At 45.7% G+C, this 18,743-nt stretch overlaps 1 protein-coding gene across 1 annotated transcript in view; it reads left to right on the forward strand.

Annotated features, from left to right (window-relative positions):
• The window catches only part of ATP8A2 (ATPase phospholipid transporting 8A2), a 438,273-nt gene that overhangs the window by 300,717 nt on the left and 118,813 nt on the right, over window positions 1-18,743 (forward strand). Inside the window, exons 31-33 of the mRNA XM_079903371.1 lie at window positions 8,274-8,335; window positions 8,999-9,055; window positions 10,619-10,726. Coding sequence (XP_079759497.1) covers window positions 8,274-8,335; window positions 8,999-9,055; window positions 10,619-10,726 — 227 coding nt within the window. The remainder of the gene's footprint in view (window positions 1-8,273; window positions 8,336-8,998; window positions 9,056-10,618; window positions 10,727-18,743) is intronic.

The raw sequence follows: 18,743 nt of genomic DNA on the forward strand, positions 1-18,743 counted from the left end.
GCCTTAGCTCTGCTGAGCCTTCGTGCGCTAGCGCGAGGTTTCCGTTGGGAAATGCTCAGCATCCTGCCGGTTAACAAAGGTCTGGTGAGATCACCTGTCTCCACCTGCACGTTTGGTGGATCTCTTTTACAGGGACCTTTCTTAGAACCTGGTGTGGTCTGGCCCGTGCTGACCTCACCATTCTGGCCACTGTAGCGCTCCTATCCCACACCCCGCCCCGCCCCGTGCATCTCAAGGTTCTACTCCAGCAGGGCAGGAGTCCACCTCCGTGCGTCTAGGCGGGCCGTGCGTCCTTTTGTGCCTGAACTGTCCTTTCCCCCTCTCTGCCCCCTTCCTCCCAAACATCCCTCTGTACCACCCCATGCTGCTTTGTCTGCAGTAATCTTCCTATCGTTTACATAGATGGTGGATAAGTGTTGTTCTGAAGGCTGGCTTGGGGACCCAATTTCTCATCTTGGCTTGGGGGTTCTTTTTCTCCTATCAAAAAAAAAAAATCACTTGAGATTTTAAATATCCAACTAAAATGAAAGCGGCTAAACCACAGGAAAGTTGTTTTCCTGAGTGGAGTGGTGGAATCCTAACAGTACTGTTAAGATTAAACAAAGTGGGAAGAAGTAATTTGTCAGCAACATGCTTCAGGAATAAACTCGACAGTCCAAACGGGCTTTTCCAGCCTGGAATTATCAGCCAAGCTGTATCTTATTAATGCGTTCCTCTGCCAATGATTGTTTAGGACTTCAGATCTTTTCTTCAGGAGGAGGTTATTGGCAAATCTTAACAAGGAATGATGCCCGCAGGTATTTGCCTCTAAAACAGTTGAAGTATAACCTTTAAGAGAAGACTGTATTCCGTGGGAATTTCCCCAACAGGGTGGGCAAAGCAATGACTTGTGACTTGTTTAGTGGATGCTATCTTTTCCGAGGCTCTTGAGGTGTCCCAGAATCTCAAGTTAGTTTGGGAGTTTCTCCTCCAAGGAATAAATTATTCCCAGGTGGTATTAGTTTCGATTGGGATAGGAGATGCTCTTTCCTAAGCAGAAAGCTAAAACGCAGTGTTGAGTTATCCTTCCAAAATGATGAGCTGCAACAGTAGGGTGATCCTGCTTCACTAAACGTTATCTGAGGTGCATTCCGATTGGTTCAAGTGCAGACATAGTATGTAATGCCAGTAGCACTTTACTGTCATGGCAAGGTAGAAGTTCATGCATTATAAAATTCTAGAAGCTGCGGTTGGAAGATGTCCCTGGGTTTCACTGTCTGTTCCTTCTGTTCACGCCGAATTGCCAGCATGGTGGTCCGTGGTCTTAAGTGTCTCCACGGAGATGTTCTCTTCACCAGTGAGCTCTCAGTCCCAGAGGTAATCACAGGGTTTACCCACTTGAAAGGCCATCGAGCGACGGCAGTCGCATCCCTTTGTACCAAGGCCTCACCCTGTTTCTCTGCTGATGGTGTGAGTTGTGAGGTCCCACCACACTCTCCCCCTCGGCCTGACCACAGAGGAGGGGGTTCCCTTCATTAGTCACTCTTTTTTTTTTTAAATAAATTTATTCATTTATTTATTTTTGTCTGCATAGGGTCCTTGTTGCTGCGCGCGGGCTTTCTCTAGTTGTGGCGAGCGGGGGCTACTCTTCGTTGCGGTGCGCGGGTTTCTCATTGCGGTGGCTTCTCTTGTTGCGGAGCACCGGCTCTAGGCGCATGGGCTTCAGTAGTTGTGGCACACGGGCTCAGTAGTTGTGGCTTGCAGGCTCTAGAGCACAGGCTCAGTAGTTGTGGCACACGGGCTCAGTAGTTGTGGTTTGCGGGCTCTAGAGCGCAAGCTCAGTAGTTGTGGCGTGCGGGCTTCGTTGCTCCGCGGCATGTGGGATCTTCCCGGACCAGGGCTCGAGCCTGTGTCCCCTGCATCGGCGGGCGGGTTCTTAACCACTGCGCCACCAGGGAAGCCCCTCATTAGCCACTCTTACTTTGGGGTATATTCTCTCTACTTATTCCAGCTCCTCTGTTTTCTTTCCTCTAATGCTGTGATTCTCAATCCGGGGAATTTTTCCCCCAGGAGACACTGGCATTGTCTGGAGGCGTTTTTGGTTGTCACAACTGGCATCTAGTGGGGAGAGGCCAGGGGTGCTGCCAGACACTCTGTAATCACAGGACGGTGCCGCCCCCCAGCCCCGCAACTAAGAATTACCTAGAAAAATGTCAGCAGTGCTGAGATGCGCAGCTCCGGACTAATGAACTCAAACTAAAAGGCCAGATCTCAAGGGGCTACCGCTGCTTCCCGCACTTGTGCCCTGGGTTGTACAGAATCTCTGCCGTGTGAATCTCATTTTCTTTCCACCTATTTCTCTGCTAGAAAGTTCCTCCCTGTTAGGTGTTGGTATTTCAAAAGAGTTCTTAGTCTATTTTTCCCCTTGAAGTTGTCTTCTTTTCTTCTTTGGGGTCCATTTTTCTAACTCAGTTAATGAAAACAATCTTGTATTACAAAGCTTACAGTTTCTCACTAAGCGTGTGACCTTGCATGTCATTTAGCTTCTCTTTGCTGCCCCAGTTGCCTCATCTGAAATATGCAGGCCATAATACCCTTTCATAGCATTGTCAGAGCATTCAAGAAGTACTTACTCACGTAGGTAAAGTGCTTAGAACAGAGCCTGTCTTATACTTAGTAACATATGTTACCTATTTTCCATGTAGAATTAACAATGTCTAACAGTTTTTTGTTCACTATTTGTATATCCTTAAAATATGAAACACATTCTAAGCCCTCCATATTTAGACACATGCTTTGTATATTTAATTTCTTTTAGTACATGAATCAACCAGCATTTGAAATATTACTATCAAAAGGAAATTCACAAGTTGTCAAGCCATGATTGTAAACGTTGGTTTTCAGCTTCGTCTCCTAGCCCTTCTAACTCTTTCATCTGACCAGAGTTTTCTCCAGACTCTGTCAGGGCTTCGTGTAGGTAGAACTTCAGGGCCCTCAGATCACTGCTTTTCTCAATGAAAGGGTCTTTTCTTCATTCATGAACACATAGGAGGAGACTGAGGTTAGGAAATCCATCCTGAGCTAAAATGGACAGGACGAAGCTCTGAAGCTCTCCGGTTTCTACCACTGAATCCCTGATTCAGCAGCTAAGAACATGGACCTTAGAATCTTAGCATTTTCTACCTGAAAGAACCTTGGTGATAATTCAGTCATCATTGTCTGTATCTGATAGAACCACCCCCATTTTGTAGGTGTGGACGCTGAGACCCAGAACGTAACATGTTAAAATACGAAATCATGCCAAAGCTGGAACAAGAGAGTGGGGCTGAACAAGGTCTTCTAACCCTCATTACTGGGAGTTTTTTCTACTAACCCAGCTCCTTCTCTCCACCTCATTTTTCCAAATATCCTTCTGTCTCTCTTCCTAATAGCACGTGCTTCACTGCTGTCTCTTCTTCCTGTTGTAAATTTCAGACATCGATCGCGTGGTACCGAGTTTTCATGGGCCACCCTTTTCATCAGTGTTCCCGCGTTAATATGACCTAGTGAATGATACCACGGTTCACCTCGTTACTCAGACCCCAAACCTCAAAATCTCTGTTGATTCTTCCCGTTCTCTCTCACCCCCACCCAGATCAAAAACAAATGCTGTCATCTCTCTGTTCAGAATACGTGCCAGAAGTTGTCACTTCCTTCTGCTTCCAACATACGCGCTGGCCTGCGGTGTCCACCAGAACTTGTGTGATGGTGGAGATGTCCTGCATCCGTGCTCTCCGGGACAGTCGCCGCAAGCCACGTGGCTACCGACTGAGCATCTGAAACGTGGTTATGTGTGACTGAGGAACTGAATGTTTTTAATAACAGCTTTATTGCTATATAATTTACATACCATACAATTCACCTGATTTGGGGGGTGGGGGTCAAAACCACAATGCTAATGATTTTATAAGGATATTACAATGCGGCCAGGGTTACCAGAGGACGACTTGAGACCCCCTTCTGTGCATGTGTCTGGCCGGGACCTCCTCTCGACCACAAGAATGAGGGGGCTGCGTGGGCTGTGCAGTCTCCCATCCAGTGAGGGCTCTTCATCCTGATAGTATTATAGTTTATCTCAAAGGGTCAGCATGAAACCAGCTGCAGCAGGTCACCCCAAAGCCTATCTGTTTCCTACCTGGCGGTGGCGCGCGCTCCACGGTTTCCGTGCTGCGGAGTTTCTCGCTCAGGTGCTACAAAGTTTCTGTTTTAGCTGCTGTTCCTCTATGAGTCATGGCCTCATTAAGTGCAGAACAAGGAAGTGGCTTTGCTTTTCGTCTAATGCCTGTACAGGAAGAGGCTGTCCTTGGGCCCCGCCCTGTCTTGCCTGCCTCACACCCATTTACACTGTACAGTTCTGTGGTTTTTAATGTATCCACGTGGCTTTGCAGCTCTCACCTTAATCAGCGTCCAAGCATTTTCATCAGCCCCAAAAGAAACTCCATATCTATCAGCACCCACTCTCCGTTCCCACCCAAACACCCTCAGCTCCTGCAACCACTAATCTACTTGCTGTCTCTACAGATTTGCCTGTTGTGGACAGTTCACACTGGTGGAGTCATATGATACACGACCTTTTGTGACTGGCGTCTTTCACTTAGCGTAAGATTTTTCAAGGTTCACCCATGTCGTTGCACGTACCGGTACTTTATTCCTCTGAATGGCTCAGTAATACACCCCTGTATGTATAGTCCACGTTTCCTCCATTGATGGACTTCTGACTGCTGTGAATGATGCCGCCATCAACATTCATGTGTGAGTTTCTGTGTGTTTCGCTCGTGATTTTATCTCTCTTGGGTGTGTACCTAGAAGTGGAATGGCTGGGTCATATGGTAACTAGGCATAACGTTGTTTGTTTGCTTTTTAATTTTATTTATTTATTTACTTATTTTTGGCTGCATTGGGTGTTTGTTGCTGCGCGCGGGCTTTCTCTAGTTGCGGCGAGCGGGGGCTACTCTTCGTTGCGGTGTGCGGGCCTCTCATTGTGGTGTCTTCTCTTGTTGCGGAGCACGGGCTCTAGGCACGTGGGCTTCAGTAGTTGTGGCTCGCGGGCTCAGTAGTTGTGGCTCACGGGCTCTAAAGCACAGGCTCAGTAGTTGTGGTGCAGACCTCAGTAGTTGTGGCATGTGGGCTCAGTAGTTGTGGCTCGAAGGCTCAGTAGTTGTGGCACACGAGCTCTAGAGCGTAGGCTCAGTAGTTGTGGTGCACAGGCTTAATTGCTTAGCAGCATGTGGGATCTTCCTGGACCAGGGATCGAACCCGTGTCCCCTGCATTGGCAGGCAGATTCTTAACCACTGTGCCACCAGGGAAGTCCCTAGGCATAACCTTTTGAGGAACTGCCTGACAGTTTTACACAATGGCTGCAGCATTTTACTTTCCCACCAGCAGTGTCTGAGGGTCCTAATTTCACCGCATCCTCTGCCACCTCTTGTTACTATCTATCTTTTTTATCATAGCCACCCTGGTAGGTGTGAAATGATATCTCGTGGGTTTTGGTTTTGAATTTCCTTGATGTCTAATGACGTTGAGCATCCCTTCATGTACTTGGACGTCGGTACCTCTTCTTTGGAAAAATTTCTGTGCAGAGCCTTTTCCCACTTTTAAATTGTGTTGTCTTTTTACCGTTGAGCCGTAAGAGTTGTTTTTGTATTCCGGATACAGGTTCCTGATCAGATAAATATTTGCAAATATTTTCTCCATTCCGGAGGTTTTTGTCTTTTCACTCTCAGGATGGTGTCCTTTGAAGCACAAAAGTTTCTAATTTTGATGAAGTCTAATTGACCTACTTGTTTCTTTTGTCACGGCGCTTTTGGTGCCAAAGCTAAGAGACCATTGCCAAATCTAAGGCCATAAAGATTTAATCCTGTGTTTTATCCTCGAGCTTTTTGGTTTTCGTTCTATGGTCCATTTTATGTCTACAATTCAGAGGCATTACATTCAGAATGTTTGCAGCCCTCACCAATAATCTATTCCAAAATCTTTTCATCACCCTAAATCGAAACGCTGTACACTTGCTGCAGTAATGCCTCATTCCCCCCTCCTCCCCAATCCCTAGCCGGAACTGAATTTTTTTATTGTATTTTAATTAATTTAAATGTAAACAGCAGCTCGAGGCTACCGTATTGGACCCAACTCTGCATGCCACCAGTATCATCCTCCTGGATGGATTGCTCCAATCATTTCCAAACTGGAATTGCATCTGTTATTATTCTGTTCTTGGTCGTCCAGGATCGGTTCTCCCATAAAAGCTGGACTATTCCCTTAAGAACGTAACTCATACCATTTTACTCTCTGGTTTCCTGTCGTAGTTAACAGAGAAATTCAAGCTCCCCACTATGACCTACGTTAATTGGCCCCTTCTTACTGTCTGGGCGCTCTCCCCAGAGTCTGCAGCCAGACTGGCCTTTGTGATGGTCTTTGAGCTCATCATTGCTGTCTGTATTCAGACTGTTGGCCAGTCCTCTGCCTGGAACGCTCTAGCCCAGATGTTCACGTAACTCACTCCCTTGAACTATTGCGATCTGCTCAGATGTTACCTCCTCAAAGAGGTTTTTGCGGGACTCCCTGTCTAGAGTAGCAGCCCCGTCCGTCTCTATTCCATACCTTCGACGTCTTTGTGTGTTTCTGTCTCGTCTCCCTCTCTGTACTGGGAGCTCCACGGAGACAGGGATCTTGTCTCCCCACTTCCCGCTTTAAAGTAGGCTTTAAATAAATATTTGTCCTGTAAATAAAAGACTAATGTTACCCCTTTCACAGCTATCATCTCTGTTAGAATCAAAGCAATGGTCTCCTGTCCAATCTCAAGTGTTTCTTTATTGAGGCTTTTCTTTAAAAGTGTTGTCTTTATTATTAAAGCAATCTTAGGGCCAGCTACTAAAATGCAAACCCTTACAGTTTTGAATAGCTGTTTGCTAATACATCAACTTGTGGCCTTCTCCAGCTTAACGTAGCCTCTTCTTTACTTTTCTGATCATTGTTTTCCTTCCTTCCTTTTTAATGAAGTCCTGCCTGAGTTCTGATTCTCCCTTCACCATGTCTCCCCTAGGCTTTGAGATTAATCCTTCTGAAGTCAGCGGCCACCCTAGGATGACTGTCACGGTCCCCAGGAGCAATCCCTGGGTTTAGGCCAGTACCTAACGCAGCCCGTGATGTCACTTTGTGGGTTCATCTGTCCTTATCCACAAATTTACTTATCTAGAATTAGCAGAAAGGGCCTGCCCTGTGGCTGGATGCAGGGTCCCACCATTACCAGATTTTCCCTGTGACGGTACTTGATCCTTATGGTGTTTGCGAAACTAAAAGGATCTTGATTCTTTAATAAGAATCAGATTCTTCAACAAACAGTTGGGTAAATTGGTGAGCCCAAATATGTGTGTACAACAGCTACTGGGTTGGAAATTTGAACAGAAAAATCCCTATACACTTGGCCTGTAGGCCACAGATGAGCATAAAAGAGAATAAAAGGGGATCGGCAGTGTCACCCAAAGAAACTATTTCTGATCTTAAAACAGGCTTTGACCCCTCAGGGTACAGACCAGACTTTTCACAGCAGGCTAGCGGACCCAAACTAGACAATTCTCTTAGAGTTCTGCCTTAGTGATTGTTACGTACGCTGTCATAGTCATCCTTACGAAGAAAAAATCGGAAAGCTATAAAATTAAAACTTCGGAATCCTAGTTGTATCGTCTAGGCATCTCTCACTGGGTTGTTTGCATCCAGCCGTCTATAGACTCCAGAAGTTCACGCAGAAGTTGACAGAGAACACAAGTAGTGAATACTCTTTTCAATTCTCTGAGTTCAGTAATCATGAACTCACTTTGTATCATGTAGCTATCTTCTGCTGTTGGCCTGTAATTCCAATTTAGCAAAAATGAAAGACGACTAGTAAATGAACACGTGGAAAAGGTCTAATACTAGCACCCACAAAGATAGATTAATACGTTTTTATACTGTTCCTTTTTCTAACTGACAAAAGGGAGATTTGAATCTGTATGAAAATGTAAATTTCCACACAGATCGAGGGTTTGGTTGTTCGGTTTGTTGGAAACCTGGTTTTGTTTGTTTGCTTCACTTGGCAAAAATATAAGGTGAAAAAATGCAGAGTTAGAAAAAGGAGGCATTAGAATCACAGACAATGCAATTTTCGAAATTCCCTTACATTTTGATCAATGTCTCTAAAGTTCTGTTTTTACCTTCTGAATAAAATAGGTTGCAGTGCTCTGCTCTGGAGGGTAATTGTAACCTCTTTGTTTTTCAGATACTGTGCTGGCCAACGGTCATGCCACAGACTATTTATTTGTTGGAAATATCGTTTATACGGTAAGTTTACCTGTTTATTGAATCTTTCTTAGATGGCATGTGTGGGTTTCACCTCTCCCTCTATATAAAGCCTTTGTCATTATGACTTAGACTTATTTCACATCTTTAAACTATATATTATAGATTCCTTATCTTGCTGGCAAAAGGAATGAAGCTACTCTTTTCTATTTCCTACTCTGTGTCCGTATTTCTGTTCGCCATCGGTGTACAGGGAGCCAAGATTTGGCAACACGTAGAGCTCAGAGTGCTTGTGAAATGCTTACCTCGTATCTGAGTGAAGATTATGCAGAGTTAAGATTTCTGGACAGGGGATCAGCAGATTCCCCCATTCTTCAGATGACCGTTTCACATGTACTTGGGGGGGGGGGGGAGAAAAACAAAACCAACACCAAGGGAAGGCGATTTCTCCCAAATCTTCCAAGCTAAGAAAAGGGCAAAGTAACTATTACTTGTGAGAAGTCAATCACTAAAATGAGGGCTTTTCTTATAAGAACCTGCCTGTAATTTTCCTAAAACTGACCCCCAGAGAATTAGCTACCAAGATAGCACTTTCAAAGTCCAGACGCCACGGAGAAACTGCCTCTGGGGAGGATTTGGGATTTCTACTGGAAAGTGAAAATAAGTGAGGATAACGCATTTCCCAAATTCCTCTTGCTTTCACAGTATGTCGTCGTTACTGTTTGCCTGAAAGCCGGTTTGGAGACTACAGCTTGGACAAAAGTAAGTTTTCTCTAGAATTATTTCTCTATCCACTATAGATATTTTTTTATGGTGTAGTATCTTTTTAAGCCCCAGGAAAACAGTAAACAATATCTAGCTGCCTTATTTTAAATTTTGCATGTAAAAATTGTGGTTTGATCTTTATCAGGGCACAGTTGCCATCCAGACTTCCCTGATGATTCGTTTGCTGAGCACTTAATACAGTTCTAAGCTGTTAACAGTCAGCTCCTTTCCAGTGTATATGTGCATTGTATTAAAAAAAAAAAAATCACACAAAGAAAATACAGAAGGACAGAAAGAGGAATTTTTAATTTCCATAATTTTACCACCAAGATATAGTTACTGTTAATATTTCCTGTACAACCTTCCAGACTTTGTTCTCTGTGTATATTTTTAATAAGACAACGTATTACAAAACACAGAGTCTGGGCTTCCCTTTTGGCGCAGTGGTTAAGAATCTGCCTGCCAGTGCAGGGAACATAGGTTCGATCCCTAGTCTGGGAGGATCCCACATGCTGCGGAGCAACTAAGCCCATGCGCCACAACTACTGAGCCCGTGCGCCGTAACTACTGAAGCCCACACGCCTAGAGCCCGTGCTCCACAAGAGAAGCCACCGCACCACAATGAAGAGTAGCCCCTGCTCGCCGCAACTAGAGAAAGCCTGCACGCAGGAACAAAGACCCAACGCAGCCAAAAATAAATAAATTTAAAAAATATATATATATATATGTACTTCTACAAGGTCATAGTTCATGGTTAAAGAGTATTGAGTTTTATCAATATCCCATCCCTTATTGAATCAGTCCCCAGTTTTGGACATTTTGGTGATTTCCAACTCTTGAGGATTATGGCCAATGTTTCACGTTCGTCTCTGCTGTTTAAATAGGCTTCTGATTCTGTGCTCATTAATTGGGGGTGGGGTGGGAGGTGAATGTGGAAGCAGAGAATTCGTTGAGAGACAGAGGCAATGAATCCAGGTGAGAGGGGCTAGTGGCTTAGCCTGGGACGTGAGGAGGTGGCGAGCAGCTGGCAGCTGGCAGAGGCTCCTGCTGGATTAGATCATGGAGTGTGGCTGAAAAGAAGTCAAGGATCGACCTAGCAAGAGGACAGAGAAGAAATTCGCAACTCAGTAGATGCTTAGAGTGTTATCGCTAAGGGATATATCCATTCCACATTTTTTAAAAGTTCTTTGGAAAATGAACAGTCAGTGTCTCAAAATAATAAATAAACCCATCTTGTTCGTTTTGTCTGTCCCACGCCCTCTTACCAGAGCAATGATACCTTATTTATTCCGCTCCAAAGTGGAGTGAACACTGGCGAGGGACAGAAAGGAGCCTGGTAGCACTGTAGGATGGGTCTACAGGATGGTCAGCTGTGGTGGAAAAAGCACGTTCCTCTTCAGGATAGTTTGGGGCCACTAGTCACTTAAACTCTCAACCGGTGTCTAGTAGAAATCTTTCCATAAAGAAAGGTGGCGTGGACCCAGGGCTGCTGCCGCGGCTGGTGCAGGTGGCTACTGGCTCAGCAGAGAACCCTGCCTGAGTGTCTGTTTTCTCCTGTAGTTCAGTCACCTGGCCGTCTGGGGAAGCATGCTCATCTGGTTGGTGTTTTTTGGCATCTACTCAACCATCTGGCCCACCATTCCCATCGCTCCAGATATGAAAGGGCAGGTCAGTGCTATTAACTGTGGGCTTTCCGTGTCTCTGGACAGGTTGGTGTTGCCAGCTTCCGTCAAAATGTATCAGGTGGGAAACAAACCAAATCAAAGCTCCTGGAAGAGGTTGTCCAGGCCACAGAAATAGCCTTGGAAATTATAACTGTTACATAAACTGTGGACTTAATGACCTACCGGTGTCCCCATTTCCTTAATGAATTGCGTGTTAATTACAGGTCTCATGTGTACAGTTCACGGACTTGGAAAACTGGAGATGTTTTGGGTCATTCATAACCCCATGATTACGCTGATTGTAGTTTCCATGTTGGGTGTTATACTTCGATTAGGTGATAATTAGTCACCTGTGAAGGATAGATCTAACCACTCTACTAACCAGATCATTAATTAAGCAGAATATCTCACTGTTCATCTCTTAACTGGAGAGGCTGAGATTGAAGACCTTTACGCTAAAATCTAAAATCCTTTAGATTTTATTTTTTTCGTCTTTTATATTATCTTTGTCCAGTGTTTGAGATGGACCCATCACCACTGACACCCTGGGTCTTAGGATCCCACAGGATTGGGTCTGAAGAGGACCTTGAAAGCCCTGGGTTCCAAATGCCCTCAGTTGACAAATGAAGCTGTAAATTTTGTTTTACAGGGAAATTTTTCAGGGTTTACAGAAGAATATGTGATTGGTAGTAAGGGACACAGAATGTTTATGAAGACGTTGCATTTTCTTTTTTCTTTACATTTGAACTCCTTTGGAGATCTCTGCGCTGGCCGTCCCTGGCTGGGCGTGTCCCTTTTCACAGGGCAGGCGGTCGTGGGGCGAGGGCAGCATCCCGACTCTAGTGCATTCCCCGGGTTCTCAGGACCCCAAGTCTTCCAAATGGCCAGAAGCCTACTCGCCAGGCCTGCCTGGTTCTCTCCCCGGATCCAGGCCCGGAGCGCACCCTTGGGCCCAAGGACAGCTTACTTTGTAGGGGGGTGATGTGTGCTGGGTCCACTGGAGGATTGCTCTGGGACACCCACCCACGTTTGCATGAGGACGCTTGTACCGTGAGTCAGAACCAAGCGTGGGAAGAGAAGGACTGTGGGTTGGGGGCTTCTGCTGGTTCCTGCCCCAGGACTACATAGTTTAGGGGCAGGCCTGTGCATGGTACATCAGGCCACCATCTTTGCCTCACTTACTCTGCAGAAATGAGCCCAAACTCTGGGCCTCCCCAAGTCTAGATACGTGCCCAGCAGCTGTTCCACGTGAGGTCATGCTGGGTGGGCTGCTTGCCTTTTTTACTTGGTGAATCCACCGATGTACCCCAGGGTGTCTGGGACCTCCTCTGAGTGTGGGTGCTGAGCAGACAGATGTGTCCTACAGGGGTGGCTTGTGTGTCCCCAAATGCATCGTTGCCTTCTCTAAGGCATGAGGACAAACACATAACACACTTTTCAATTCCTTTCCAAATACAAGCGATGGAGGAAATTACAGAGCCCTGAATGAATCAAGAAGATCGTTTTGTGGCAAAACAAGCATTTCCCAGCAAAGATACTTGGTTCACTTGAATCGGTTCTGTTTTAAAGCAAGAAAGGTATCCACAGTCACGATCACTTGGTAAGGTTTGGTGCCTAGAATACCTGCTTCATGGTCTTTCCTTTTGGTTAAGGATGGATGTGGCCGATGAATATTTCATTTGGGGGATTTTGTGGTGCAGGACAATGAAAGGCACCGACTGCTGTGGACAGTTTCTGAAATTAGAGAAGAGTGACAGCCGATAGGCTGGAGTCAGCTGACAGGTGACTGGCGACAAAGCCCACTCCTTTGACAGCCCCTCCCAGTGCCGTCCACGGAGGGATGCTCTAGTGACCCCTCTGTGTACGCCGGCACCAGGGACTCCAGTTCAGACATTACGATGGTCACCAGCCCATCAGGAGGTTGACTTTTGAAGTATGAAGGGACCATTTACCATGTAGTCACTGACACGCCACGTTTTCAGTGTCCGGGTTGCATGCCTTGTGGTTTGAAGGCTCAGCATAAATGATGAAATTTCCATAGCTGGGGACTTCCCGAAAAAACCAAATGAGCTGTTCCTACCATCCAACAGCAAAGAAACTGTAATATTAAATCACATTTCACTTGGGTATAAAATTTTTTTTTTTTAACATAAACCACGTCGTTTCAGCGTTTTGGTTGGTTGGTCTGTTTCCATGAGGCAGATGATGTCGTTTTGAAATCAGCCATCGCTGGCTGAGACCGAGGTTCTCATTAGACATGGAAGGAGATATTACTGTAATTTTCGCATTCCGGGGCGGCCGGATGGGTAATCCGCTGTCTGTGTTGAAAGAGCTCTTTCTTTTCTCTCATCTTGCTCCAGGATGGAGCTCTCAGTGGAGACAGGGTGTCAGAAAACAATGTCAAGGCCAACTTTAATGCTCCTTCACCCGGTGTCTGCCGCCATCATTCTCTGAAAAGTGGTAGGGAAGTCTTTTTTTTTTTTTTTTTTTTAACACTTATGAAGAATCACTTGGGTGGAGAGTGGCTAAACAAGCCTGAAGTCTCAGACAGGCTTTCTGCTGTCTCCAGAGGGGTGATGTACTGTCATAAAGAAAGAGGGGCCGTCAGTGGCAGGAGGCAGCTCCTTTGGGGGAAGTTGAAAATAGGGCCGAGCCACGTACATCCCTTTCGTTCCAGGCTGGTGCTGTGGACTAAATGCCTGTGTTCCCCTCGACTTCATGTTGAAGCCCTGACCTCAGCCTCCAACATGGAGGTAGGGCCTTTGGGAGGGATTAGTGATCTGAGGAGAAGAGGCCCGAGAGCCAGTTCACTCGTTCTCTGCGGCGTGAAGATACAAGAATCTGAAAATATATGTACGTGTGCATACCTGTAACTGAATCACTTTGCTGTACACCTGAAACTAACACGGTATTGTAATGCAGCTAGGCTTCAAGTTTTAAAAAACGCTTGACAGAAACAGCAGGAAAAAAAAAAAAGATGCAAGAAGTTTACACGTCTGCAACCCAGAAGAGGGTCTTCACCAGAACCCAGGCAGGCTGGCACCCTGATCTCAGACATCCAGCCTCCAAAACTGGGAGAAATAAATTTCTGCTGTTGATAAAGCCACCCACTTTGTGGTATGCTGTTTCAGCAGCCCAAGCTGACGACGACGGTTGGTGTATGCTTAGGAGTGATGGTATTCTGGAAAAAGGCTGCTTTTAAAAACTTAGTGTTGTTATTATTATAAGAATGTTTCTAGTGACTTTTATAAGCCATTTTCTTGTCGTTCATGAAGCAGTAGGGTTTTGGCAAAGGAACATGATTCTTTTGAGCTGTGGAATTAAACTAGTGTCTGGTGGCAAACGGCATTTCTCACTTAGGAGCCGGAGATAGACCTCACACAAAATGTTCTGTCTCTTCGTAGCATCCTAAACTGTTGAAAAGATACATCATTTCTGCTGGGGTTTCCTAAACCAATTCAATTGACTATTTCTTTGTCTTGTCCACGATATGTGGAGTTTTTCTCATGAGGAAAAGGCAGGTTTTGCCCTGAGTGCAAAGGGAGGGAGGGCTGTAGTGTGGGGGGGATTTTCCACCATCAAAGCATCTTCATCTTCCCTGAAGCACCTCACAGTGTGGTCCGTGAAAGCCAACCAGTGAGTCACAAAGTCTCAGTGGAAATTTCTCAAATCAAGAGTCCTCTGGGGCTTCCCTGGTGGTACAGTGGTTAAGAATCCACCTGCCAATGCAGGGGACATGGGTTCGAGCCCTGGTCCGGGAAGATCCCACATGCCATGGAGCAACTAAGCGTGTGCACCACAACTACTGAGCCTGAGCGCTAGATCCCGTGAGCCACAACTACTGAGCCCGCGAGCCACAACTACTGAAGCCCGCATGCCTAGAGCCCGTGCTCCACAACAAGAGAAGCCACCGCAATGAGAAGCCCACGGGCAGCAACGAAGACCCAACACAGCCAAAAATAAAGACAAATTAATTAATTAATTTAAAAAATAAAATAAAAGAGTCCTCTGTATCCTTCCTCTCCTGAGAACAGTCAGCATTTGTGGGACCTTCAGGGGGCACCCTGTTTTTCCATTTTTCTAGGCCCACAGTGAATTCACCTAAAGTGAATTAGAAACTTAGAAACTCTGGTTGTGTCTGTCCTGGGTGATGCCACAGCCCTCAGCTGGGGAAAAATATGTGATGAGGTTTTTCCATACGGGACCGTGTGTTTTCCTTTCTGCCAGTATCATCACCATGGGTTATGTAAGCTTCTCCATGATGGGTCCCCGTAGCCAAGGCCGGTGGGTGGAAAACTATCAACGTTCTTTAGCGCAGAGTTGCCTGCTGAAGTCGGGTTTTGAATTAGAGAGGTAAGAAAACTTGATCTACACCTGGATCAGGAAATGGGCTTTTATTTTCTTCATGTAGTTCTCAAGGCTTACTACTCTGGGGGTCTCTGAGGGTGTGCCTCTTATTTGACCTTTGTTTAAAAGTCAAGAGACTTGCCCCAACTAGCTTTGGAGCCTGTGGTAATCACTTAACCTGCTTTAATTTCCTTATCAGCAAAGTCAGAATACTGTTACCCGACCTAATTACCTCAGAGGACTATGGTGGAGATATAATAGGAGTACCTGTGGGAATAGTAAGACATGTCTGTTCTTCTTTATCTTGCAGTGATTAATTATTTTCTTGAGACTTTGTAAATAGGAATATTGGGACTTAAACTCCCATTTCTTTTGGCTAAAGAATTTCAACATTTTATAGGTTCTTTTTGATTTTGTTTTGTTGTTGTTGTTTGTTTTATTTTTAACATTTTACAGGTTCTTGATGTGAAGTTTCTTAGTAGGGTCCACTGACCACCTACCTCTGAATCACCTGGGCTGATTCGTAAAATGACAACCTGCTTCCCCACCAAAAAAAAAAATGTACTTGAAACACACACATACACACACACTCACACACACACACAGTCAGAATCCCTGCACCTGGAGCCCCAGCCTCTGAATTTTGATAAGTCTTCTGACTATTCTTCCATTTAAAGTTAGAGAGCCCCTGCTCACAACACCTAAAATATGACCCCATGACAATGTTCAAGCCAGTGCTGGGGGTTCCAGGAGAAGACAGCATCTCTAAATGTCCACCAGGGCCCTGTTCCTCTGAGCAGTGGGTCTGTGAGGGCCGGCAGGTGGTGTGGTGTCAGCTGTAAGGCCCCGGCTTTCTAAATAGAGGATTATACCCGAGGGCGTTACATCCTTCGCCATGGAAAAATACTCCTCACCCACTCCGATGCTTTTCTTTTAAAGTTCTTTTCATGGCTAGTAAAAGAGGGGGAAAACCTTTCACTTCAAAGCCTACAGACTGCTAACTCTGTCTGCAGTGCCACGCTCCAGGCTCCAGCCAGCTTCTGACATAGGGCAGCCTTTTTTTTTTTAATCCTAAATCCAGGACTGAGTTTACTTTTGAGTTTTATATACACACTTTGTATACATAGTGCAAATCCCAATGGACTAAAAGTGGGCAGGACGAGGGCTGGTTGTCACGGTGCCGCCCTTGGATCAAAGAGATTAATTACTCATCTTCCCTACGTGCTGGCTTTCTCCTGGGCTTTGCAGCTGAGCAAAATCTCAGGCCTGGGTATTTTCCATATAAATATAAAAAGAGCGTTTTTGTTTCCAGGTTGCATGTACTCTAGGAAGTAAGCCGAGAAGCAGGGGTAAGGGCCATCTCTGCTCGGAACATTCCAGAACATCTGTGTTGGCCAGAGGCCAGCCGGAGGGCCAGGAGAGGACCTGTCCTCAGATTAACATTCGTGGCGTGGGACATGGTCATTTGTCCCCAGTACCCATCCTGCTTCCCCCTTTGGTGAGGGGCCCAGTTTGTACCCCATTCCAGCTCCTGTGCAAGCACCCAAGTGCTCAGGGAGCCCTTTCCACCCCTAAGTGCAGCAGGGAGCTTGATCCCAGCCCCATGCTGTCATGGGTGGTTCAAAACCCTGAAGGAGACGCGAGGAGACATTCGCTGGGGGTTTCTGGCAAAGAAGCATGTTCGCTCCTGAAAGAAACCCATCAGAGACGTGACCTGTCATGCGCAGCGGGTAAAGTTGCCTGGGGTTGTCGTTCACCACAACGAGGGACACTAGCTCCAGAATCCGACTGCCGCCACGAAAGAACTGATAGAAACAGCAAAAACAGGCAAAGTCTCTTACACAGTTGTCCAGATAGCGGATGCCACCGGCCTCGAAGGCTACCCCCCGAGAGGGCCCTCCCAGGAGCGTCCTGCCAGGGCGGCCTAGCCTCAGTGAGAAGCAGGTGTCAGGAAACACTCTCCAGCCTCCTGTGGATGTGGGGATGTTTCTCTTACGTTCACAAGTATAAGGGCAACGAAGGAAATAGGTGATTTTTAAAAAACAGGCCTAAGTCTTTAATATCGCCTGTTATATTATACTCAGAGTTAGGTGCTTGTAGATTTATTTAAGGATTTGGTAACAAATTACTCAAGTGTTGCAATTATGAGTGTTTTAGATGATAACATCCCAGAAACACCTAATGTGAATATCGTAAATTCATTGGAATTATCTTTAATACAGCAATATTGGATAGAGTTGGTCCTATTTTCCTCAAAGAACGTATTTCAGGAGCATGGGGCCCGGCTAGGGTGAGAAGCGGCCAGCCTGGTAAGGTAGGAGGTCCTACCACTCGAGACTTGCCTCTTGGTTTGAAATAACTTTCTTGTGTGCGGATCATGGCCAGATTACTGGCTGAAGTCCAGTTTGCATTTTGGTTTTCAACTTGTGCATTGTGTGTGATAATAAGACTGACTTACAAAAAGGAACATGCTGTGTTTCTGGATGACATTATTATCTGAAAAAATAGCGATATGAACAAAATTAAGAAGGTAGGGACTTCCGGGTTTCTCCGTGTCTGTACCTCTTGTCACCCACATCCAGGGCCCCTGCGTTCATACGCGTTTGCCCACATCCAGGGCCCCTGCGTTCATACGCGTTTGCCCACGTCCAGGGCCCCTGCGTTCATACGCGTTAGCCCACGTCCAGGGCCCCTGCGTTCATATGCGTTTTGCCCCCTTGAAGCCTCCCCACACTAAGCCCTAGAAAAAAATTACAACTACAACAAAAAGTTCTTCATTGATAATGAAAAGAAAAATCAGAAACATTCATATGATCAGGGCTATCCAGTGGAGTTCTCAATATAAATATAGGCCTATAGATATCTGGGCTCTGAAAATCAGAAAATTCAGGTATCTGGCAAGAGTTCCATCCGAAAGTGGCTTTTGTAGTCGCTACATGTCATGCCAAGCTGTTTCTTTTTTTCTCTTCCTGATTACCAAACAAGGAAGAAAGTGTGTTCTATGAAATCGTTCGCCCCTCAGAGTGATTCCAGATTCTCCCTACAGGCAGGGATGGGACCGGCAGCCGCTGGTTCCTGGTTGCTTCCTGCAGGTCCGCAGGATCAATCAGATCTGGGTGAACGTGGCCCGACTCAAACTTCTTTCCTATTCACTGCAAATCCTAACGGTGAAAGTGGGATTTGAACTAGATTAACCTAGTGCCTAAGAAATTTATCAAGTTAAGTCTGTTGTTCATAATAGCCATAATCGTGTTATTTCTGAACCTTAGTTTCGTCAGGTGTAAGTAGTAGATAATATCTATCTTTGGAGTTAATAAGGACATGAAAGAAAATAAGGCATGTAAGTAATAGTAGGTGATGTCTATTGAGAAAGTACTATGTCCCAGACAAAATATATGTTCATATACGTATGTTCTGCCTGTGAAATTACGTATATAATGAGTTAAGCATTAGCTCATCTGACAATCGACGCTACAACCGTATGAGCAAACGAGGGCTTCGAAAGAAAGAACCAGTACCTCGGTCAGGCTGGGGAGAGGAGTAGCTGGGACTTCCCAAGTCCCCTAGACTACGAACCCGCACACCTTGTCATGATGGCCAGCACCTAGGGTGATGGTTGGTGCAAACCAGGGGTCAAAGAGATGTCAGTCACTCCTTCTTAAAATTTTGCTTTT

This window comes from Stenella coeruleoalba (genome assembly GCF_951394435.1).
Source record: "Stenella coeruleoalba genome assembly, chromosome: 18".
Taxonomy (NCBI): Eukaryota; Metazoa; Chordata; class Mammalia; order Artiodactyla; family Delphinidae; genus Stenella; species Stenella coeruleoalba.